Source organism: Coturnix japonica, chromosome 9 (genome assembly GCF_054131305.1).
Source record: "Coturnix japonica strain WE chromosome 9, WE-NBRP24, whole genome shotgun sequence".
Taxonomy (NCBI): Eukaryota; Metazoa; Chordata; class Aves; order Galliformes; family Phasianidae; genus Coturnix; species Coturnix japonica.
In genome coordinates this window covers 26,216,862-26,240,735 of record NC_140671.1, presented here as the reverse complement: position 1 = coordinate 26,240,735, position 23,874 = coordinate 26,216,862, and the positions used below count along the sequence as shown (strand labels likewise).

Sequence of the window (23,874 nt, the reverse complement as noted above, 5' to 3'; positions counted from 1 at the left end):
GTCGGGGGGCGGCACGGAGCCGTCGGCCTCCGCCCCGCTGCCCGTGCTCGGCATCCCCCGCCCGATCCTCGCCCCAAAGCGTCCACGAGCCCAGAAAACGCGGCTGGTGTGGATCGTCTCGTTGGGGGCACAAAGAGGGTCCGGCAGATGCCCGTAGAGGGACTATGAGAGTTGGTGGTGGGAGGCTCAGCTTGGTTCTAAGCCACGGACCCTCTGGGGTTACCGACCCAGGTGAGCTGGGAGCAGGAATTCCTTCATTTCATCTCTAAGGAATTATATACAATCCCCCTTCAGACTAGATGGGGTCAGGTAGGACCCAGCTCCTCCTCCCCATTACAACACCCAGCACCCATAGTTCCCTATGAGCCTGGGGTCCCAGGATACCCACCGAGAGGCATGGAAGGAATGGGCTTGTCTCACCGTTCCTTATCACCCTGCTGCACCAGCAGCTTGGACATCTGGAATGCCCTGACCCTATGAAGGGAACTCATTTTGTGTCAGGTCAAGGCTCCCTGACGACGCTGGCCAAAAACCAGACGACTTCCCTAACTCAGTGTAGCCAACTGTAGGCTCTGATCCCCTCTGGGAGCTCCTACAGCTCCAGAGCATCCCCAGGGCTGTTACTGCTGGACCTCACAGATTTACTGTCTGACTGCAGCAGTGATTCTGAAGCTCATATGTTCTCCTTTGGAGATGGGTTTGTCTCTGAAGATGCTATTCAGAGGTGAAGTGTAAGGGCTGCTCCCACCCCATGTCTTCACTCTGCCCCTCGGAAGGGCTTTGGGTGGATCAGTGTCCCACCAGCCCCTGTCCTGCATCCCACAAGGGTTCAGCAGCCCAGACTGGACAAGCAGATTCCATAAAGCACAGTCACGGACCACAGGAGCTGATGCTTTCCTTGCTGCCATTGGGTGTCACTTGGAACTGACCACCCCCCCACCTTAGGAACAGGGTCTGTTGGTTCTGCCCTGCTTGCTGCTCCCATTGGGATGCTGAAATCCTGCTGCAGGGAGAAAATCATGCCTGGGAAAAGCAACAGCACCGGGGTTAAAAGAAATGGGGCAGCCACTTCAATCGCACGTGTTTGCTTCCTATCAAAAGATGGTTCCCAGGCAGACAAGAGCCACAAGAGATGGCATCTAGAGGACATTAAAGCGGGTTTGATGGTGACTCATTGCATGCAGCATTTACAGTTCCCCGGTGCAGGAAGAACAGGTTGTATTTGCACATGAAGCCTTTGGCTCATCGCACCTGGAGGAGGTGGCTCTGTGGGGTTAAAGAGGTGCAGTGGGGCGGGAGGGAGACGCCGAGGGAAGGGATGAAGCCACCTCCTCCCAAATGGAGGCAGGATGAGCTACGCCAGCACCACCCACACACTGTGATCTAGGCTGGATCTCCAGGATCCAGAGCTCCATCATCCAAACTACTCACAGAATCATTAAGGTTGGGAAAGACCTCAGGATGGTGCAGCCTTCAACCCACCCCTACCATGTCCCTAAGAGGGAATGGGTGGCACCTAGAGCCATAAATCTGCCTGAGAGCCAGCACTGAGACACCCCGTGGGGAACCGGCACCTCGCTGACGTCCCTGTGTGCAGAAGGAAAGCTCTCAGCTCCCAGCTGAATCCCTCGGGCTCCGTGCAGCTTCCAGGGGCAGGTTGGGAGGAGGGAAATGCCAACATATTTGTACAGAAATTGGAGTCTCCCTGCAGCAGCAAATCCCATAAAAGCAAAACCCAAGTGAAAAGCAGCTTCAGCTGTTCTGGCTCTGGCTGTGACGGGCTTGGCCTCAGGCCAGTGAGTTAATTCTGCCTATTAACTAATAGTATAGTATTGTCGGCAAAGGCTCATTGCTAAACTTATGTTTTTAAGATATCACTTATCATTCAAACACTTAACTCTTGATCCTCGAACATGTACAGGCACCATGTAGCCCTGCAGCCATGCTGCAGATAACCAAAGGCACCGCTGGCTGGGGGGGGGGGCAGGCTGTGTTTAACCCTTTTTCCCCTATCTGAATGATAAATGGTCTGAAGCAGTGCTGCCCAAAGGCAAGCAGCCACTGCTTTGCACCTGCTCTGTGTTCCCAATCAGGGATGCAGGAGCTGTTCCCAATAGCATTCAGTGACACAGAGTCAATCTATGTGATCACAGCCTGATCCCTAGAATGGACCCCCTCTGTCTTAGAACCACAGAATCATTAAGATTGGAAAAGACCACTATGATCATCCAGTCCAACCTCAACCCATGCCCACTGTCTTCCCTTGCCTCCCCCCTCTATCGCCCCCAAATGCTGTGCAGTCTAGCACAGAATCCAGCCCAGTCCTTTGGGATGAAGGCTTGGAGCAGCAGGGATGCCCCAGGCTACCAGGGCTGCCCTGGCCCCATCCCCTGACATATATGGTAAGGGCACATTAAGCAGGGTACTTCCTTTCAGCTCTGCTCCCAGATTAGATTTAGGGGATCTGGGCTCCAGCCCCATCCAAGCAGAGCATTGGGTCCCCACCCCACTGGGGGCTTGTGGCAGAGCTGAAGCAAGATTAGGCAGTGAGTGTGCTCTGTGCAGATAGCTGGGTGCCTTGTGCTGAAATGTGACACTGGAAGCTGTTCTTGCTCAACCCGTTTGGCTTGTTGTGGGGTCCTAACGGAGGAAGCAGCTCCCTTCAGCACTCCTCCAGCATTTCTGAGCTCTGCTGTTAAATACCTGCACACAGTCAGCTTTGATGCTACATGGAACCAGAAGTGGAGCTGAGGAGGAGAAGCAGAAAGGAGGAAGGCAAGAGGATGGGATAGGTGACCTGAGCATCATCCTGCACCGGGACCCCAGGAATACACAGAGCTGTGGGATTTCATCTCTGCAGAGGGAAAAGTGTGGCTGCAGACAGCAGTGAGTGAAAGGTACCTCGATTTCTGTTGCTGTTGCCTTCGATTTCAGAGCCTTCGGCTAATTTAGGAAGCAGAAGTCAACTGGTAGATTGTGATAAAGATTTGAAGAGGGTTGCACGCCTAAAATGAATGGAACTTCTGAATGGTATCCATGGGAACAAATTAAAGAGAAGAGGCACTTTTGAAGCATTTAAAACAGATTTAGAAAGCTGGAATCGGGCAGGAAACTTTGGGTATTTTGCTCAACAGCTAATTTGACACCACATTATGATGACAGTCAGAGCCAAATCAACCTTATACCAAACCAACGTGTGGGATTTACCTGATCGTGGCTGCATGCTCACTGTTAACAAAGGAGCATTTGGAAAGATAAAGGTTGTAAAGTCGTCTCCTTTAGGGCTGCAAATATGTCAAACTTTCCACCCCCAAAAAAGAAGTTTATATAGAGGAGGACCTTATAAAGGCATCTTTTTAGAGGTGTGTAAAAGAGAAGGATGTAACCCTTGCTGTCTTGTGGCTGGGCATCCACAGCCCAGAAATCTCTTCAAGTTACTCAAAGGAAGGCAGAAGAGCTGAGGAGTCAAACTCGGCTCTCTGGTTCATACTATGAGATTACAGAATGGCATCCTCAAAATTGAAAAGGCTGAAATGGCATTTAATGGGAAACTGGGAAGAAAATGAGCTGGTTTGGTTTGTTTTTTTTTTTGTTTTTTGTTTTTTGCCGTTGCTGGTGTTAAAAGCAGGAGTTTTGCAAATGCTTATGAATGCTATGAGAAAATGTAATAGTGTGTGTTATGTTCATGAGCAAAACCCTGAGATAGCGGCAGGTTGACGAGAAAGCAAACATGGCATCAAAGACAACAGCATGTTGTGAAAGAGCTCTTTTCTGCTAAGAGGTGATTACTGTGAGAGGGCAGGAGCTGAAGGAGGAACCACATCTTCTTGAAGGACAGCAGATGAAAAGGAAACGGTGTGTCTGGGTTGTTCTGAAGAGGAGAGCAAGAAGGGAGATGCGAGGGCATGGAGCAAGGTGTGCGGCGTGCAGACAAAAGCCCTCCAAGGTCTGCAGATAAAAGGTCAGGAGTGAGAAGGAGCTGTACACCACAAGCTGTACAGAAGGCATATCTCATTGTCTCTTTGGCTGTAGGAATTTCCACTCTTTTTTTTTTTTTTTTTTGGCTAAAATGTGACTGAGCTGGAGCAAGCCATCATAAAATGAAGTCACGGCTTGGATCTTAGAGCTGACCCAGCTCCAACCCCTTGCTATGGGCTGGGTGCCCCCCACTAGATCAGGTTGCCCAGGGCCCCATCCATGGCCTTGGGTACCTCCAAGGATGAGGCACACTTGGCCCTACCTATATAATTGATAAAGATATTAAAGATCCCAAGATGGGCCCCTGGGGTGTACCACTCATCACCAGCCTCCACCTGGACACAGAGCCATCGACCACAGAAGTCCTGCAAGTGAGACAGATGCTGGATCTGGCAAATTCATTCACATGCTCTTCATGCTAATACTTACTTTCAGGAGCCGGCAGGAGATGGTTCTGGCGAGGGCTGAGGGGAAACACTGCCCAATTAGCAAAGATGGATGGAGCGTGGAGCAGCCCATCCATCTGCTCTTTGGGCTTCTGCCCTGGTGACATGAAAGACCTGCCAGCAATGTCATGGAATCATAGAATGGTTTGAATTGGAAGGGACCCTAAAGGCCATCTGGTCCAACTACATTGCACTGAGCAGGGACACCCACAGCTCCATCAGTACTCAGAGCCCCTCCAGCCTGATCTTGAGTGACTGCAGGGATGGGGGAGCATCACCTCTCTGGGAACGTGGGTTGCTGTACACTTCACCTGCTGGGATTTCCAAAGGCTTTCCATTAAGACTCTTGTCAAAAAGTTTATTTGAAGAAAATACACAACAAAGAAGTACAATGGATGTTCTGTGTCTTTTTGACTAAGAGATGGTGGCAGAGAGTAGGAGTAATCAGTGGGTGCTGTAAGTGGAGGAGGTCACCAGTAAGTCCTGAAGGGTCTGAGCTGGGACCCATCTTGCACATGGGGAAAACAGCCACAACCTCATAAGAACCATGACCATCAGACAAAGCTTGGATGAAGCTTGTGAAGAAAAGATAGGTGCTCAGGAGAAGGTGATTCTACACATGAGCATGGGAGCTCCTTGGCAGAGGATTCTGTGGATGCTCACAGAGATTCAAATGGAGGCTGTACAAGTTCTTGAAGCAGGGATCCAGGAAATCCATAGGAACAAAGAAAGAATTGGGACATGTTCAATATGGGTTGCTCTGGACTTGTGCAGCCCATAGACCATCTCCTATCTGTGATTAAAACCCTTCCTGGGCACACAGGAGATGGATGTGGTGGGTTTGCCCCACAGACATTCCCTGGCACCAGCATGGCATGGACAGGACCTCTAGCATGGCCATGCCAACTGGCCGCTGGCCCTGTGTGCTCCAAGCTGAGCTCATGAGACATAGATTGCTGTATCCCATTACTCATCCCCAGGCTGTGATCAGATAGGCCTTTAATTTGATTTTAATTAAAACAACTCTCTGCTTCTTCTGTTCTTGAGATGGTTTGCATTCTGTCTGGAAGGCTGTGGTTGCCAGGAGGAAGAGCTGCTGCTGCAGCCCTGGGCTGGGGCTGTAAGAGATGAGCAATGGTGGGGTGCTGGAGCAATGGAGCAAGCAATCCTCCAGACACAGAACATGGACATATAGGGGTGCTGGGCTGGCTATGCACAGAACACATTGCTCAACAGAGAGGAACTACATTAGTCCGGATTTACCTGGGAGAGAAAATAGTTCTTTTCAACTGGTTTTTAATTTGGAGTCAATTTCCAGGACTGGCTGTTCAGATGTCACTGAGATAAGTGATCTGTGTTTCTCCTCAGTCAAACAGGCTTTTCCTTCTTTTCAGACAAGCAAGACTGTGCTCTCTAAGTAGATGTTCCAGTCAATGAGGTGTTAAGCATGTAGAGCCCCAGTGTGTAGAGCTGCCTCCAGGGTAGATCCAGCTGCTAGTAAACCAACCATCAGCACCAACTTTGTCCCCAGCTTCCAGGAACGACTTCAGACAGATAAATTGTCCCAGGACCTGGACCAAGGAGAAACCTGGAAGATACAGCTACAAAAATAAGGTTCTATGTGATACTACAGATGTGCTACATGGCTGCATGTGTTCCTTTTCCTCATGCCAAAGCAGGAGTTTGATGGCAAGGAGCATGTTTGGAGCAGACACTGTGGAGGCTCAGCAATCTCCAACACCAGGGTGTTCACTGAAAGGGACTTCTCCAGTCTTATAGAATGGACACAATAATGACACGGTGTCATCTGACACATCAGCTGGACATCAAGGTTAGGGAGAAAGCCCAGAAAGAGGTTAAAGAAGACCAGGTAGTGTCAACATCCTGCAAATGCAATATCTGGACATGAGGATGTCAGCATGAGATGCAAGAGTGGTGGATGGAACGTCTGAGATAGAGGATGAACACAACGTATGCCTTTAAAACAACCGCCTTTGGCAGATGGACATTGCTGGGAGCTCCATAGTCCCTAGGGCATGTGGTAGGACAGTGATAGAATACCATCAGCTCCAAGACCCCCCCAAAAGGGCTGCAGCAATGTATGAAATCACAGAAGCACAGAATCAATGAGGCTGGAAAAAAACCTCCAAGATCATCACATCCAATCATAAAACCTCCATACCCACTCATACAGTCATTAAGGTTGGAAAAGACCTCCAAGATCACCAAGTCCAACCCCAACCCATCCCACTGTGTCCATCAGAGCCACATCTTTATGTTTCTTGGGCACCTCCAGGGAGCCTGGTGCTTTAAACATAATGACAAGAGCAGGTTTGCTTCACTGGAAAATAATACCTACCTGCTCCCAGGATCCTGCATCCAAAGATGTCCAGAATGGGGCCATCCACTGGGAGGTGAGCTGCGTTATCTGACAAAGGGGGATTATGCTGTGAAAACTGCTCGTTGGGGATTGTATATTAACAGGATATGCTCGGCTAGTTGACAGGAAGCAATAAAGTAATTTGAAGGAGACTGGGAAAGAGTGTGTGAGTTCCTGCGTCTGTGTTAAATCACGGTGCTAGATAAGCAAACAGTGCAGCCCTGGAGCCCTGTGCATGAGGAGCTCTGCCAAGAGGGAGCTGGAATGGCAGCAGATTGGGAGCAGGCAGCAGCTCCCAGCCCTGCAGGCTCCCAGGGCTCAGATCCTGCAATGGGGGGCTGAGGAAAGCTGTCCCTCCTAGCAGAGTCAGGTCTGGAGGAGAGCCAGGATGAGGAATACATGCAATGAGACCACAGGGCTCAGATTTAAGCAACCTGTTTGGATCCTGCTGTGTGTGTTTGTTGGTGAGCACAGCACTGAGCTCACCAGCCCTTCCTCAGCCTCCTGCATCCTGCTGGAATCAAATATAACAAATAATCATCTTTTTTTTTTTTTTTTTTTGCCCTCGTAGGCAATATTTTTCCTACCCCTTTTTTTTTCTGCTATAGGCAAAACAACCCAACAACAAAAACCAGCACTGACCTGTGATGAGTGTTGAACTTTTTCCCTATGTTTTAAGAACTCCTAGGCTGCAAGACAGGAAATTTCCTCTGGCAATGGATTATGCTCCATACTGTATCACTCTGAAGCATCTAATGCTGTTCTCCCTGAGTAAGACTTTCTAGTGGATGGGGCACCGAGCCAGTGAGTTTTAGGCACTGGTGCATCTGATCAACACATTCTCCGAGGAATTAGTACCGAGAAAGTACTCACAATCCTGCAGCTCAGCAGTGAATAAGATTCCCTGGATACCTCCATGCACAGGCAAATAAATCCTTGATGATATTTTTCATAAGCATGTTTCATGGAACATCGTGAGTCCTCCCTGCTTAGGAAGAAGGGATCTGAAGGCAGAAACAGAAAGCCAGACACACCAAAATAGGACCATGTCCATGTATTCCTCTTTTCCATCATTCCCTTCCAGATCAGTGCTTGCCCCTGCTTGTCCCACCAGAATTAGCATCTCCATGTGAACTACCAGAAGCAGTTGATTGATATCCAACAGTAATTGCACCATATCCAACAGTACTCATTCAATAACCAACAGTAGTTGCACAACATCCAACAGCACTTGTTTGATATCCAACAGTAGCTCAGTATCCAGCAGTAGTTATTCAGTACCCAACAGTAGTTGCACAATATCCAACAGCACTTCTTCGATATCCAAATAGAAGTTGTTTGATATCCAACAGTAGTTACACAACATCCAGCAATAGTTGTGTGATATCCAGTGTTAAGTCCTCCTCAGGAAATCTCCTGATGAGTTGCCTGCACATCAGCAAAGCCATGTGCATGCAGAAGACTATAAGGCAGTAGGGATGGTACAGCCTTTTGCTTGCTGCTCATCCCTGGGATTCCCAGCTCAATGAACATTTATCTACTCATGTCTCTTGTTATCACCAAGGGATATGAGAAGGAAATGCTTCCTTTCCTTTTTCTGCAGCTCTTAGTGACCCGTGGTCATAGCACTCCCCTGTCTTCTCAAGTCTTCACGAGAGCACAACAGTGAGTGTCAGGGGGAGAAGTGCAGTGAAGGCAGCTCTTGGAGATGAAGCAACTGGGAGGTGCCTGTGTGATGAGTGAAGTGAGTTGAGCTGAAGCAAAACAGCCTGCGTGCTTCTCAGTTTGGGGTATTTGGGGGCTCTGGGAGGTCTGCAGCTATAAATGGGTCTTTGCCGGCCTACTCAGCTCAGGTTTAGATGGGGCAAGAGGAAATCACAAGGTCTAAGTTAGTGCCTCTCTCTGAGAGCAATGGTAGGGGTGAAAGGCAGGTGGTGAGCGCCCATTCTTCCTCCCATGTGCCTCTCCCAGTTTTTAGATTATCTAGGCTGGACAAAAGCAGTGTATTCTCCCATGTGTGGAAGAACTGCACCAGCTGGCTCTTCCAAATGCATCCGGGTCAGCCACAGCTCAAAGTCTACTGACGGTAATGTTTGAGTTGCTTAAAAGAACAAGGGGAGAAATTATGATGAAAACAGGCTCGTGGGTTGAGATAAGGACGGGGAGATCACTCAACAATCACCAGGAAGGGAGATTAATGTTATTTATCACCTACTGATAACAGACTTGTGCAGTGAGAAACTAAAAGCAAACTAAAAACACTTTCCCCTAGCATCCACCCTCTTCTACCTCCTTTCCCTGAGTGGTGCAGTAGAATGGTGGCTGTGGTCACTCCATAACACCATCAGCTGTTGCTCCTCCATGTCCACTATGTGCTCGATGTGGAGTCCCTCCCATGGGATGCCCATGACATGGGGCAGCTGCCACCAAGGCCTTGCCACATAAGCATGACACGGTGGTGCAGTCCTTCCTATCAGGCTGGTATGACTGATGCACAGTGACCTCCAGAAGGATGTTTATCCATCACTAGTGAAGACTGTCAGTCCACTGCTGTCTGTGTCTCACACTCTCTCACCCTGGAGAGCTACACGCAGACTGTCTGACCTTCATCACTGCCTTGGCATCCAGAGTTACCTGACTTGTTCATGAATCATTTCTGTGTGCGGTAGAGAGAAGAGTGTTCTGCAGATAATGGACATGTCTGTGGCAATGCGCCTCTGATTACAGGGCTTTGGAGCTTCCCAGGTGGGAAGTAGCTGTCACCACTACACTCCTGCCCATTTTCCATGTTTGAAAGCCTCTGAGAGCCTGATGGGACCAGAACTGCCCAAAGCAGCAATAATCTGACCTCAGCCTCACTCCTACTCACATCTCTCTTTCTCTAGAAAAGCCTGGGAACCTCAACCCTCTTTGTTTCTTCAGCACTTCGTCCTTCTTTCCTGACATCCCCACCCAGCTGCAGGAAAGAGATGATGTTCTCTCAGTGCGTGACCCAACTGCATCATGGTGGAGTTGGAAGGGCTCCTGGTGGCTTCAGGCCACCAAAGAGGAAGGACCACTCCCTGGGCTGGACAGGCACCAGGTTAGAAAAGACACACAAGCAGCCTTATCTGCAGAAATTAAATCAATCCTCAGCCCATATGAGAGGGAACATCACGTTCTGGTCTGGACTGACCCAGTTAGACACATTCTTGTGCTCACCCATTCACAATGCAAAGAGTTGAAAATGCAGGATGAACAGGAAAAAGGAGGCCCAGTGAGTGTGAACTCATGGGAGATGGGGATATTTGATGTCCTGCAGCATCCACAATTGGGTATCACTATCATGTGTTGTTTACTGAGTCACCTTCCTCATCATATGGGGAGGGGCTGCACTAAAAGTACCCCTGGCTTTCCCCCGTCTCATAGAGAAACACAGTCCCATGTCTGGCCTTCTTAGGAGCTGAAAGCCCACTGAAACAGAGTTCCTTGGCAGACACAGGGATTTCCTTCCTTCACACGAATGCTGTTGATGCTGCTGCTCACCTTCTAGTGTGGTCTCCTTAATTTCCTTTGAGTCATGCACCCACCACTCCAGCAGGGTCATGGTGCCCCACATGAGTACACTGACTCCCCACAGGGCCGAATGACAGCTTGCAGATCCACCCCCAGCCCAGCAATGCCAAGGCACCATTAGGCTTGTGGAGGCACTGTGAGGGTCGCAGAGGGTCCTGCAGGGTGGCTGGAGGGCTCTTGTGCCTTGGCACTGCCCATTGCCCACAAGAATGGCCTCCATGCTCTTGCTTCCCCCAGGAGCTGCTTCCCTTCCCCCATCCTCAGCCCCCTCCCTGCTCCCACTGTGGCATCCACAGAGCCGCATTGACCGCAGGCTCTGCAGCGGCATGGCATGGCCTTATTCTTCCTTTTCATCCTTTTCTCACTCCCTGAATGCACTTTGCTTGCTTTGGCGGTGCAGGGCAGGGAGAGCCCCTCTCCCCCCTCGCTTGGGGATCCCCCCCAGCAGATGGAGACGGGGGCTGTGAATGTGCACGAAGCGAAGGCCCTATAAGAGGATTTGCTGGTGCCCCTTTCATTGCACGCCTTTGTGTTCTGCTCCGCTGCGGTGGGACGCCCCCGAGTTCTCCCCCGGCTCTCTCCCTTCCACTCCAGAAGAAAAGAAAGTGCCTATAAAGGCCTTGTTTGTCCGACTCAGTCTGAAGGGACCATATTGCTGTAGGTGCAGCGGGTCCCGGCGTGACGGCGTTGTCCTTTTGAGAAAGGGTGATGTGTGGCTCCCTCCCGGGAGGGTCCGCACGGGCGGCTTAGCCAGGCGCTGGGAAAAAGGTTTCAGTTGCATTTCAATGCCCATTGAAACCCCAAATCCCAGGCGTTGGGTTCTCCAGGGGCTCTGCTGCCAGACAAAGCGCTCCCAAGGCCACCGAGGCAGAAAGTGGGGGGACGAAAGGCTGGAGAGCATCGTTGCCTTTCCTATGACATCTAGTGGTAAAACCGAGGAAGAAAGAAAATGTCGGCTGGATTTTCCTGGCCCAAGCACGGTCATCTCCTGCTGCGGCATTTTGCCCTTTGTATTCCAGCCTTTTACAGAGCAGACAGCCCACGATTAGCGGGGAGGCAAAAACAAGTTGCACAATGGCCCCAGCAGCTGAGGGATGTCAAACAGTCCACCCTGAAACATGCACAGCCCCCCGTCTGTGTTTTCAAGGCATGGAACAGGGCCCTGAAGCATATGTCTGGGCTGGAAGGGGAAGTATGCACAAACACGCAGCCATTCTCGCTCCACTCTGAGCTCCAACATGCCCCCTTGGTTGCTTGCCAAAGAGCTCTATGACATCTACATCAGGAAAATTTCCAATCAAGGGTTGTGCACATGCTGTGTGTCTTGCTGAGCACAGAAACTCTCGCAGCAGCAAGAAGCAAAGTGAAGAAGTGCCCCAAAATGTGGCTGCAAGGATGCTAGAACTGTAGGAGCATAGAATCATTAAGGTTGGAAAAGACCTCTGGGATCACTGAGCACATCCTGTGGGACATGGAAATGCTGATGGTACAGAGATTGCTTTTCCTGAGCCAGGGGATTATTTCCAGGGATATTGGCCCCTGGCTGGGGATGTATGGGGGGGACTAAGTAACAGCAAGGACCACTCACTTTTTAACCAAACTATGTTAAGGTGACAGCAAGAGTCTCGATATCATACTAGACCCATGTCCTGTGGGTGCCCCATCCTTGGAGGTGCACAAGGCCAGGCTGGATGGATCCCTGGGTGGTTGTCTGATCTGGTTGGGGGCAACCAGCACACAACAGGGGGCTGGAACTCAATGATCTTTAAAATCCCTTCCAAATCAATCCATTCGATGATTCTGTGATTCTATAGACATTGGAAAATCCACTCTGTAGAGCAATCATTAAGGTGGGAAAGATCTCTTAATATCATCCAGACCAACCATCAACCACTCTAGACCATTTCCCTCAGTGTCACATCCACCCTCTTATTGAACACCTCCAGAGATGGTGACTCCACCACCTCCCTGAGCAGTCAGTGCCATTTTATTTGTTGATTCTTCACCTGTACCTACTGCCCAAACCCTCGGGCTGTGCTGTGAGGCTGTGCCAAGCGTTGTGCCACGCCATGAGCAGGCAGCCTTGCAGCTGAACCCAGTGTCTTTTCCTTGCTGTTGATCTTTTATGGCTGCAGATTGCTGGAGGAAACCTGGGGGCCATTGCCTGTCTCCTCTGACCTTTACTTCAGCCTCTCTGAGCTCTCCTAGCACAAGTGATGTTGTGCGCAAGTGGAGGTTTAGGTTTAATGTTAGGAAGAAATTTTTTACTCAGAGGTAGTGAGGCCCTGGCACTTCTGCTGGTGGCATCAGCGGGATGATGATAACTCAGGGATCATTGTGGGAGCAGAACCCAGGTCTTGGAGGGTGCTGGGGATTCCCTTGCTGGTCAGGCAGGCATGCAGCCGAATGTGTGTCCCTCCCAGCTCGTCTGGAATCGTGCTGATGACCTGCTGCTGTTCCGTCTCCTTGGTGACTGCACATGCCAGTATCCCCAGACAAAAGCTCTCCTGGCACATAATGGGAACAGAGGGAGTGCTGGGCAGCAGCATTCAGCCCTGGGGGCTGCGTTCCTTGTGCTCAGTGTGTTCCTAGTGCTGGGGGCTGTTCTGCAGCCTTCAAGCCCTGAGTCAGACAGAACTGCAGCCTCACAGATAATTCCTATTCAAAAACCAGATGGGTATTTCAGGTATGTGCCCATGTGTGCTGCACACATTTCCCTGGGGACCTTCCTGTGTCTTTGCAGCCCTCACAAGACTGCACATGGCAGCATCTCTCAGCACAGCTCCTTGCTGTCTTGAATGATTTTTTTCTCTGCATGTACATACAAGATTTAGGGCAGTGGGGGGTGAGCAGATGAACAACGGACTGATCTGCCTCAGTGTAGATCTCTCAGCCTGGTTGTGCATTGCTATAGTACTGCATGTTGAAAGCGTGTTGTTTTTACAGGGTTATTGAATGGTTTGAGTTGGAAGGGACCCTCAAAGACCATCAGGACCTGCAATGAGCAGGGACATTCACAGCTCCATCAGTGCTCAGAGCCCCTCCAGTGGTGTCTGAAGTGATGGGGCACCACTACCTCTTTGGAAAACCTGTTCCAGTGCCTCGCCATCCTTATTGTAAGAAACTTCTTCCTTATATCCAGTCTAAATCTCCCCTTTATTAGCTGGAAACTATCTCCCCTTGTCCCATCCCAACAGACCCTTCTGAGGAGTCTCACAGCCCCTTTATTTGCGTGGCTTGCTTTTTGCTGCATGTGCCTATTACATTTGCTGGGTTTTAATGTACACAAGAACTCACCTCCAGACTCATGGCAGTATATAGGCAAGGAAGGGCTCAAGTCTTCTCTTACAGCCTCACAGAGCTGAGCTCACAGCTCACACTCCTGGCACATTCTGCAAAACAAGGGCTGAAGCAGCTGTCCCTGTGCATCCCTATGGAAACCTGGGCCTAGCTGTGGTCTGTAGGCCCCCCAGGCCTGCAGCCTTACAGGGGCAGCAAAACAACCCAGGGCTGGTGCTAAGATCCCTGCTGGAAGCCAAGAGGATGCATGAGGCCTTTCCAACCTGTTCCCTGTCTGCCAAGCATCCTCCCCAGCCGGCCACCATGCCATAGGGCCTTGAAGGCCTCATCCCATCACCCCATGGTTGAGCTCCGGTCCCTCCCCTCCTGCTCTCCCACCCCAGTGCCGGTGCCCTGAATGCTCCATTTGAAGCTAATTCTGGCTGAAATCTGGTTTGCTTTCCAACGTTGCTGCTTTAAATTGGAGAGATTGACCTTGTAGCAGGAGGTGACATGCAGATGCACATCAGCGGCCCGGCAGCGCGGGCGGCGGGGGCTGGGGGCTGCTGAGCCGCCTCGGGGACAGGACGACTATTTTATGAGTAATTTAATATCTGGAACACAGACTTTTCATTCCCAGAGATCTGCTGGGGAAAGAAAGAGCCTTTCTACAGCTCTGCAAAGGCTGTTCCTCATAAGGAGGCAGGGCTTAACCCTTTGGTGTCCAGCCCTCCGCAGCTGCCAGCTCATGGCAAGCCAGTGTGTGTTGTTCCAGGCAAAATCTCATTCAAATTCAAAAATAAAAGCCTGAGTAGGCCCAGGGAAACAAGATCAGATACCTCAAGGTAAGATATATGGGATGGAAGTCATTGTGCATCCTTGCTTTCTTGTCTCAGAGGGCTGAGTTCTGTATCCATTCCCTGCTGGAGAGCCACTGAGGCTATAAGTTCTTATCTTGCACCCAGCAGACCTGGGGCTGAGCCTTAAAGGAACCTTAAAGACCATCCCATTCCAGCTCCCTGCTGTGGGTTGTTTTCCCTACATGAGATCAAGCTGCCATACAACCCGTCTTTGGGCACCTCCAGGGATGTTTCATCCATTGACTCAGTGCTGGGAGGCTGAGGGGAAAGAAATGCTTTGAGTTCTTCAGGAGGGACTGACTGGGTTCAAATTAAATGAATCAACACCTGTGAAAGTGGTTGTTAATGATGTTAGACACCCGACCAGAGTGCAGGACTGACATCCCTGGCTCATTCTTACAATGCAGCCACGACTCCCACTCTAAACACATTCTCTGATGTGCTTTGATCTCTAATTTAGCTTCACTTTCCATGAATACTGATAGGCACTCAGCACGCTGCACAGTTTCATACCCTGCTCCGGGTTACCACTCCCTCCCCTTCAGCTCACCAAATCCATATAAGCTCCAGCATTGAGAAGGCAAAGCATCCCACTGCTGCTTAGCTGCAGCTTGGCAAAGCATATATCATACAAACCTGCTCTGAAATCACCTACAACCCCCACCTTAGCTTTTAGGCGATATCCTCTGAGCACCTGGTGACTGCGTGGGCATATGCTGGACCTCGATGGAGGTCTGACTCCATAGATGAGGGCCACAGCACCACCTGGTGCAGCTCCGAGGTGTAAGCTCTGGCTTGGCCACGAGGAGATGCTGCTTCACCAATTTTAGCTGTGATAGCGTTTAAATGAGGAGAAAAAGAGCGAAACAGAACAAAGCAAATAAAACAGAAAGGGGGGGGAGGGAGGAAAGAGGGAAGGGAAGGGAAGGGAAGGGAAGGGAAGGGAAGGGAAGGGAAGGGAAGGGAAGGGAAGGGAAGGGAAGGGAAGGGAAGGGAAGGGAAGGGAAGGGAAGGGAAGGGAAGGGAAGGGAAGGGAAGGGAAGGGAAGAAGCAGACTCATTGCTGAGAGCTAGGCTGGTTCTGGCTGACACCCAGGGGAGGAAGCATTGCTCTCTGCAGCAGTTTTCCCACTGATTAAGCACAGAGCTGCACTTCAAGAGATAGCTGCTCTCTGCACTGACCCTCTGTGGGTACAGCCAAGACCCCAGGAACTGTTTGGCTGATGCTGGTGTTAGGCCAGACATCAGTTTTGAAAAGGGGCTCTGACAAAGGACCTTTTCAAAAGTCTAAAAGGATTATATCAATCATATAGAAAGGCAGAAAGTTTCAGCATCTTGTCCATCAGCATCCCGGATCCTTCCCTACAAACTTCTCCCACCCCCTGCTTGTCCTACTGCATTGGGTCATCTCATGCCAGACAGAGGGCTTTGCATTTGTCTGTGCTAAATGTCAGTAGGTTCCTAGCAGCTCATTTCTGCCATTCAAAGGGCAGGCTGGAGTCTCTCTGAATGGCAGCCCTGTCCTCCAGTTTATTGGCAGCTCCTCATTTCCTTGCATCCTGCAGTTCTGATGGGGCTTGTGAGGAGGCTGGGTGGGTGTACACTGCCATGCAAGTGTTTTGGGGTTCAAATGCTGAACCATTTCTCCCATACCGTCCCACATCTCCTCCATCCAATCCCTTTAAAATCCCATACCCTACAAAACCCCCTTCCTCTTTGGCATCCACATGCAATTCACACACCACAGCTTGGTGCCACCTGCCTGACAGCCCCCAGTGGCAGGGATAGTGCTGGGTAGGGTCTTGGACTCATCAGCCCTGGATTGGGAGTTTCCCTGGGTTCCTCTGTAATGAGCTACTCTCCCTTCCCTCCTCCCACACTGTACCTAAGGTGTGGGAAAGCTCCAGGGCTGAACTCAAAGATAAGGAAGGAGGCAAATTCTAGGAGTCAGCAGCGACACAACAAGCTGTCATTTAATGTGAACACAACATACTTAGGGCACCAAATCTGGAACTAAGAGTCATTCCAAGGGGAGACCTTGTCTCTCACCAGGGTACAGACAGCAGCTAAACCTCAGGGAAAATCAGGAACCCAGAGAAGATGCTGTCAGCCCCTTCGATCCCCACGACAGAGTTCTTCTCTGTTGGCTCCAACCAGACAGACTCATTGGCTGCCAACCTGAGCACCACACCTCCCGTGGTGACCTGATAGCTGTTTTGCACGAAGTCACAGAACGTCACCACCTTCTCGCCCTTGCTACCACCCCGTCCCTTCTTTATTCTGAGGCACAGGTTGCCCTTGGATGTGACATGGTAGGTAAAGTAATAGACACCAGGGACCTGGCAGGTGAAGCGGCCGTACCGGTTCTCATAGTGTCTGTTCTCATTAGTGATGATGCGGTCGAAGCGGATGGGCTGCTCCCGGCGTGGGAAGATGCTGATGGTCCTGGCAGCAGAGAAGGCAGACTTGAGGGTGACCTTGTAGTCACCAGTGTCTCCCTGGGGGCCAGGGGGTCCCATGGGGCCTGGCAGTCCCTTTGAACCTGGGGGCCCTCTGGGGCCAACCTTCCCAGGATATCCTGGTTCTCCTGGGTCTCCCTTCTCGCCGATGTCCTGTTCATGCTCCATGAGTCCAGGAGGACCTAGAAAACAGGAGGAAGAGGGATTGTGGCCGCAGCCAAGCCCTGTGGGTCTGCAGAGGGGAACTGGAAAGTGAACCACAGATATCTGTGCTGAGATGTGGGACAGTAGAGCCCCCCAGCTGGCTGGCATGGCTCCCCTTGCTCTCTGCCCTCCCCAGGTCCTTCATGATGTTTTCTTCTCCCCATGTCCCTCAGTGCCACATCTCCATGGCTCTTGAATACCTCCAAGGAGAGTGACTCCGCCACCTCCCTGGGCAACCTGTGCTAACGCCTGATATTCAACCTGAACCTCCCCTGGCACAACTTAAGGCCGTTACCTGCTATCTTATCTAGTTGACTGAGTATCACCCAGTCCTGATAACACCACAAAGAACCTGTTGTAAAGGGATTTCTGCTGGATTGGTCTCCCCCAACCATGTGCCTGGCACCAGCTCTTCCTGCTCTCATCGATGATGTTTTCCACACCCATAACTTCCTCCTTACCTTGCTCGCCCTTTGGACCATTCTCCCCATCTTTCCCATTGATGCCAGGTTGGCCTGGTGACCCCGGGATGCCTGGGATGGTGCCATAATTCTTGCAGAGCGTGGCACTTGCCAGCTGCGCTCCGGTGAAGCAGATCAACATCACCCACATGGTCTGCATCTTGTCTTCCTGCTGGAGCACAGAAGGATGCTGAGGTGCCGCATGGCTTCTAACAGTGGGAGGGGTGGGGAAACCATTCTGTGCTGCTCTGGAAGAAGATGCCTTCTTGAGTGATACCATGAAGGAGGGAAAACATTTTGTTGTAGGGCCAAATCCACTTTCCTTGTGGTCTTGGAGGGATCAGACCCTTTGGGATCTCATCTTATGACAGCAGAATGTAGAGTCAAATCACTGTGCCTGAGCAGTTTCAGAACAGTGCTCAGTCCCTGACCACCCCTTTGGGCCCCTCTCATTCCCCCTTTCCTTCTCCTCCTTCCCCAGGCTGGGCAGAAATGTTTAGGATCCCACCAGAGATCTCCTCCATCCCCAGCCCAGCACTCCCTTTCTGTTCTGCCCAAGCCACTGAGAAGCCCCAGCAGCACTGGGGTGATTGTCCCTCTGGTGCTGCCAGGTCCCCAATGCACTCCTACCTGCAGGAGGGAGCTGGGCTCAGCCTTCCTACTGTCAGCTTCTTGTTGCACAGAATGGGAAATAGAGAGGGACACACTGTTGTCCTGCTTGGAAATGACCCTAAGGGGAAGCAGAAGTTTGCTGCAAGGATAGTTATGAAAGAATCTGGCCACATCCCTTTTTATATCTTTAGATCCAGTCCTTTCTTCAAGTGTCACTTTCATATCCCTTATGAATGCTGTCAGCTCAGCAGAATGTGAAACCCTGGAGCAGCAACGCGGAGCCCCATAGGTGCACAGGTCTGGTCCTGGGAAGCAGGGAGATGTCTGCCCTACCCTGCAGGGTCTCTGTGCTTTGCTCAGCTGTGCTTACTCTGAGGAGTACTGCCATCAGCTCCATGCAAATCCAGGGAGGAAAGAGCGCTGCAGGAAGTTGTGTGCTCTTTGTTGGCATCCTTCAGGCTTCCCTGTGCATAACCAGCTGTGCTGGGAGATGCTACCAGACAAGAGGACATGCCATGGCCTAAGCATCTATGAATCTGAACTCCAGGCTGAGAATGGGAAATGATTTCACCTTGAGATACGAGCATTTCCAACCTCAAGTTCTGCTGATGCCCTGTTGAAGTATAGCATAGGACATTCAGGGGAGATGAGCTCTTGCTTTCTACTGTACAGGAGGAATCTCCATTGGGTTTTGGTGGGTTCTGCAGCCTCCACAGCCATGAGCTCCTTCAGTCTGGCTCTTCTGCTTCCCCTTCCCTTTCCCTACCATGGCCCCCTTCTGGCACAGATACCACAAAGAAAACCTTGCACCTTAGGTCTTTATCACAAAGCCACATCCACCCAGACCCTCCAGTCAAGACCTGGCCACTCTTCACTTTAACACTGGGAAAATAATTGTCTCCCTTGAGGGGGTTCCTTGGGTTCAGCCCCAGGCTTTTTTCTCCCAATTAATGGTAACCCATCATGCAGCACCCTCAGGCACCCCTTTGCCACTTCTTCCCAGTTAGCAACAAAAGCTCCCTCCCTGGTGCCTGTGCTCTGTACAGTTGGAGGTGGTAGAGCCCTCTGGCTGAGCTCTGAAATTGTTTGGGTAGAGTCCCTAGTGAGAATGGGTCCATGGGGATGTCCCAAGGTTTTCTCTGTGGTCAACCAAATGGGATCCAGTTGGATGGAAAAGGGAATATCAGAACCCCTTCCTGGAGGAACCTCAGACCCCCTTCTGTGGGTACTGTGGGTGTGTGATCATGGGAACAGTCCCTTGATGCTTTTGGTGCAGGTGGGGTCCATACAGATGGAGGTTATGAATGGAATAGGGGACTCAGGGGTGTCCAGGTGCTGTGCAGACAGAATTCTCACATACAGAGGCTCATGGGCACACCACATTCAAACAGACACACACGGGCTTCACCTGCAGAACCAGTCATGAAAATAAAGATACTCAGCCAGGTACATTGGGGATGGATTTATTGAGAGGGAATAGGACAGAGCTGTGTGTGCTGGGTGAGCCTTGGTTCTCCTCTAGTCTGGGAAGAGCAGGAACCCTGAGAAGATGCTGTCAGATTCACCAATGCCCACCATGCCATTGTAATCATTCACCTCCAGCCACACCTGGTTCCCAGCCTCCAGATGGAGGAGGACTCCTCCAGAAGTAACCTGGATGGTGTTGGTCTTGTGGTCACAGAAGCTGGACTTCTTAACCTTATCCTGGAATAGGATGACGCAGAGGTTCCTTTCCATTGAGCTGTGGTAGACAAAGTAGTAGAGGCCGGAGATCTTGCTGGTGAACTTGCCTGTAGTGGTGCTGTAGACGTCGTTGGTGTTGGTGATGACATTGTTGAAGATCACGGGGACGTTCTTCATGGGGTGCTCACCAGTCTGTCTCGTCACTGAGAATGCAGACTGGTACATCCTCTTGAAGCTACCTGGCAGCCCCTGCTGTCCAGCAGCACCCATCACCCCTGGGTCTCCAGGGGGACCAGCAGGACCAATGGGACCCATCTTGCCCCTGAAACCTGGGCTGCCAGGCTCCCCCTTCATGCCCTTGGGACCTTGCATAGAAGGAATGGCTGGAATACCTGTAATGCAATGAGGAATGGAGTCAGCCACAATGAAAGGACATGGAGAGAAGCCCCCAGCACCTTCCCACCCACCCTGTCTTCCAAGCACTAAGCAAGTCTCCAAGTGTTGTGACATTGATCTTCACAGCTTGCAACCCAGGCAGCCCAGCCTCAGCAGGCTCAGTGCTCACTCACCTGGTTCTCCTTTGGCTCCTTTCAGCCCATCACGGCCATCCCTGCCTGGCACACCCGGCATGCCTGGCAGGCCTGGAGCCCCATAGCAGCTGTGTGGGGGATCGCTGGTCACTGCAGACTCCAGATGCAGAAAGAGAATGATGAGGGCGAGATGGAGGTGCTCCCTAAAACTCTGCCCCATTTTGGTGCTCTGGATCAAGGAAAGGGAAAGAAAGTGCTGGGATGAGGGGCCACAATAAGGCAGCTTTCAGGACATGGGACAAAGGAGGCATTGTGCTATGAGGGACACAACACCAGGAGCACCTGGCTGTGATGTCTGTGCCTTCAACATCATCTTCTTATACTAACTCTCAGATGTTGGGGAGGCAGGTGAGTGGAAGTAGAGCTCATCATCAATCCCAGCCTGATGAAATCTTGTGGTGCCCATTTCCAGCCCCAGCCCCAAGCTCTCCTGGTTCAGCATCCCAAGCCCCCTGCAGATATGCATGGTTATTCCCCCATCAAGGACAGGCATAAGATGTGTGCAGCTGGTGCACTAACAGTGCCTCTGCCTCCTGCTCCTCTCACCCCACCCAGCACTGCATCTTGCTGCAGTTTCCTCATCCACGCAGCCCACCCCAACATGAGCCCTGCAACATCTCTTACCTCCAGCACAGGATCCAGCGCTGTGGATCCCTGCCTACTGCCAGCACTGCCTGCTTGCTCCAAACAACACGGGTCGGTCGCTGCAATACCCTCCTGAAGGAAGTCACAGAGTTAGGAAAGCTCCCCATGGGGACATGCAGCCTCTCCAGCTGAGTTTCACATCCTCCTGCCTGGCCATTTTCTTTGAGCAAGCACTTTCCTGGTCATCCAGCAAGCCCTGCACTCGTGCGAGGATTCACCACTGCAACAGCAGGGGCTGAGAGGACGGATGTGGGGTGAACCACAAGCAAGAAATGCACCGCAAACCCTCCCTCCCTTCCTTCTTCTTATTGTCTTCTCATTTCTAAGCGGATAGACAACAAATGGGTGAGGAGCAGAACCTCAAACCATCTCCACAGAGCCAGGACAACTTGTGTAACAAAGGGCTGGTGCAAGGACACCCCAGGCTGTGATGGGATGATGTTGCATGTGCAGCAGGAGCTGATGCTAGTGACTAAAGGACTACCTCTCCTCGAGGCTGACTTCTCCACCTGCTTGGTGCTGAGGTCCCAGCATTCCAGGTTAGGATGTTGTTCCTTGCAAGCAGGGAAAGGAGAGATATAGAGTAGTCCCAGGGATTTCCCCTGTTCTTCCTTATAAGTGAAGGCTGGTTGTACACCCTGATCTCTCATGATCAGCTGGGGTTTTGTTCTTGGCCACAAACAATCTGGGGTTGCATCCCTGCTTGAACAGCTTGGGACAACCCAGGACATTATCAGTTAGCTAAAAGTGTGTGGATAGGAAAAGAAAACCCAAACAGTCATCAGGAAAGAAGAGTTTTATTTGCAGAGACGGGGAGGATGTGAGAGGCCATGCTGGCCTTGTGCAGAAACACACTTACAGTGGTTAGAGCTGCAAAAGCAGTGGCACACAGTGATTTCACACAGAGAGATGGTGACAAGTGATCCCCTCCAGCACGAGGTCTGAACTTGAGGCTAGGAGCCTTTGGCCTCCAGGAGGCACTGGGCTGAGCTGCCTGGCTCCTGCAGTCAAAAGGGATCTCCGCTGCTCAGTTGGAGGCCATCCCCTTTGCTGTCATACCAAGCCACCCCACATCCTTGCAGGGCACAAACACATGCAGGCACACACACAGGTATAAGCAGCTCAGGTCTGGGCTGGCAAATCAGAGGGCTGTTGGTCCATCAGCCCGTCTGTGGGTACAGCAGGAAGCCGCTGAAGACACTGTCTGCCTCAGAGCCTTGGTAAATGTTGCCCTTTGTCGGGATGGTGTTCACAGACACCTGGTCGCCCACAGCCAGGCTCAGCACGCTGCTGCCCGAGTTCACCTGCAGGATGTTACGGCTGTTGTTGTCACAGAAGCTGACCACACGCTCCATGTTCTTGGTGATGCTCAGGCAGAGGTCTCCGTTGGAGATCACTTGGTAGGCGAAGTAGTAAATCCCAGGGATGCTGCAGGTGAACACCCCCGTTTGGGGGCTGTAGGAGCCCTCCTCATTGGTGATGATGTTGTCAAACACCACCGTGGTGCCGCGGAATGACGGCATCATCCGCGAGGCAGAGAAGGCAGGATGCTGCTGCTGCTGGAAGCTGCCAGCTTTCCCCTTGGCCCCTTTGAGCCCTGGCATCCCTGGCAGCCCTGGAGGACCTGGTGGACCGTGGTAACCCTGGTTCCCTGGGATGCCAGGAAGCCCCGATTCACCTTTGTCTCCTTTGGGTCCTCGGATGCCCGTCCTTGGTGCCGATTTCCCTGGGGAGAGGTAATGGGGAGGCACCATTCATGCTGTGGTTGTCATGCCCATAGCACTCCCACATCCCTGGCTTGCCCTTACCTGGCTCTCCCACATCACCCTTCTGCCCTGGCCTCCCGTTGAGGCCAGGAATCCCTGGGAAGCCATCCTTGCCATTCGGTGCCCGACACACCCCATCCTCAAGCACTTCCATGCCCAGCACTGCTGCCAGGGAGCTGGTCACCAGCCAAAGGCTGAGCTGCATCGTGTCTCCCTGCACACACAGCATGGGGGGGTTGGGGTGGAGGTAAGCACAGAACAAACGTGTATGGTTCATGCAGAAGTGGGTGCAGGTTGGACACAGACATACAAACACAAATACGTGCTTTCCTCCAGATCTGTGAGCATGTGAAAAGAGACACGACAGAATAAACAGGAAAGGATGGAGAAATAAAGAAAGTAAAGGGCAAGAGGGATGCAGATCCCCAGCACACAGACCTGGGACAGAGGAAGAACATCCTGAAGATGTATCAAGAGCCTGGAGCAGACCTGCAGAATGCAGCCATCCACATGGTGGAGAGAAGGCATATTTGCAACTCTGCATCTTCTCCCCCTTTTCCTACTTCAGACACTTGTAAAAGGGACAGGCAGCAAGAACTGTAAAGAGGTCCCCATCTGTTTGGGGTGACTTACCTCCTTGCTGGATTGAGAACAGAGCTGCCAGAGCTGGCTGCTCTGTTTGCTGGCAGCTCTTCCTTGGGAGCAGGGCTGGGGGGAATGGAATTGCATGCACAGATTTTGAGGAAGTGCCAAGTTTTGCTTGTTTGCATGGTTCTCTTTTCTGCGCTCAACCCTGGCTGTGCTGGGAACTGTCAGGGAACTGCCTGCTCAGCAAAAATGCTGACCCCTCAGAGGGAAATCCTGCAGCACAGGGAGGCACAAAGACATGGGAGGCCCAGAGTGAGGTGGCACTGCCATGCAAGGAATGCCCCCCATGTGGTGGTGGGGTTCCTAATG

General features: G+C 51.5%; 3 protein-coding genes across 6 annotated transcripts; all 3 read right to left on the bottom strand.

Moving 5' to 3' along the window:
- Positions 1-16,444: 16,444 nt before the first annotated feature.
- Positions 16,445-18,415, bottom strand: C1QB (complement C1q B chain). 3 transcript variants are annotated; one of them, XM_015882828.3, is made up of 3 exons: positions 18,252-18,415; positions 17,622-17,869; positions 16,445-17,138 (listed from the first exon to the last, which is right to left on the bottom strand). In XM_015882828.3, the coding sequence occupies exons 1-3, from the start codon at positions 18,404-18,406 to the stop codon at positions 16,564-16,566; spliced, it is 978 nt and encodes a 325-aa protein (XP_015738314.2). In that variant the 5' UTR covers positions 18,407-18,415; the 3' UTR covers positions 16,445-16,563. The 3 variants fall into 3 exon arrangements, with proteins under 3 accessions (XP_015738314.2, XP_015738317.3, XP_015738315.3); XM_015882831.3 differs by having other exon boundaries at positions 17,622-17,793; positions 18,252-18,318; XM_015882829.3 differs by having other exon boundaries at positions 17,622-17,790; positions 18,252-18,318.
- Positions 18,416-19,680: 1,265 nt separating this feature from the next.
- On the bottom strand, positions 19,681-21,217 carry C1QC (complement C1q C chain). Its single transcript, XM_015882834.3, has 3 exons — positions 21,131-21,217; positions 20,486-20,675; positions 19,681-20,308 (listed from the first exon to the last, which is right to left on the bottom strand). Exons 2-3 carry the CDS (start codon positions 20,664-20,666, stop codon positions 19,752-19,754), a joined length of 738 nt encoding a protein of 245 aa, XP_015738320.1. The 5' UTR covers positions 20,667-20,675; positions 21,131-21,217; the 3' UTR covers positions 19,681-19,751.
- A 715-nt stretch (positions 21,218-21,932) lies between these two features.
- On the bottom strand, positions 21,933-23,615 carry C1QA (complement C1q A chain). 2 transcript variants are annotated; one of them, XM_015882826.3, is made up of 4 exons: positions 23,551-23,615; positions 23,356-23,406; positions 22,960-23,131; positions 21,933-22,877 (listed from the first exon to the last, which is right to left on the bottom strand). In XM_015882826.3, the coding sequence occupies exons 3-4, from the start codon at positions 23,120-23,122 to the stop codon at positions 22,312-22,314; spliced, it is 729 nt and encodes a 242-aa protein (XP_015738312.2). In that variant the 5' UTR covers positions 23,123-23,131; positions 23,356-23,406; positions 23,551-23,615; the 3' UTR covers positions 21,933-22,311. The 2 variants fall into 2 exon arrangements, with proteins under 2 accessions (XP_015738312.2, XP_015738313.2); XM_015882827.3 differs by lacking the exon at positions 23,356-23,406.
- Positions 23,616-23,874: the final 259 nt, after the last annotated feature.

Coding starts and splice junctions, on each gene's coding strand:
- C1QB (XM_015882828.3), bottom strand. CDS start 18,406: ATGTGGCCAGATTCTTTCATAACTATCCTTGCAGCAAACTTCTGCTTC. Junction 17,870..18,251: donor AGCCCAGCTCCCTCCTGCAG/GTAGGAGTGCAT, acceptor ATCTTCTTCCAG/AGCAGCACAGAATGGTTTCC. Junction 17,139..17,621: donor TGGTCCAAAGGGCGAGCAAG/GTAAGGAGGAAG, acceptor CCTGTTTTCTAG/GTCCTCCTGGACTCATGGAG.
- C1QC (XM_015882834.3), bottom strand. CDS start 20,666: ATGGGGCAGAGTTTTAGGGAGCACCTCCATCTCGCCCTCATCATTCTC. Junction 20,309..20,485: donor AGGAGCCAAAGGAGAACCAG/GTGAGTGAGCAC, acceptor ATTGCATTACAG/GTATTCCAGCCATTCCTTCT.
- C1QA (XM_015882826.3), bottom strand. CDS start 23,122: ATGCAGCTCAGCCTTTGGCTGGTGACCAGCTCCCTGGCAGCAGTGCTG. Junction 22,878..22,959: donor GGGTGATGTGGGAGAGCCAG/GTAAGGGCAAGC, acceptor ACCTCTCCCCAG/GGAAATCGGCACCAAGGACG.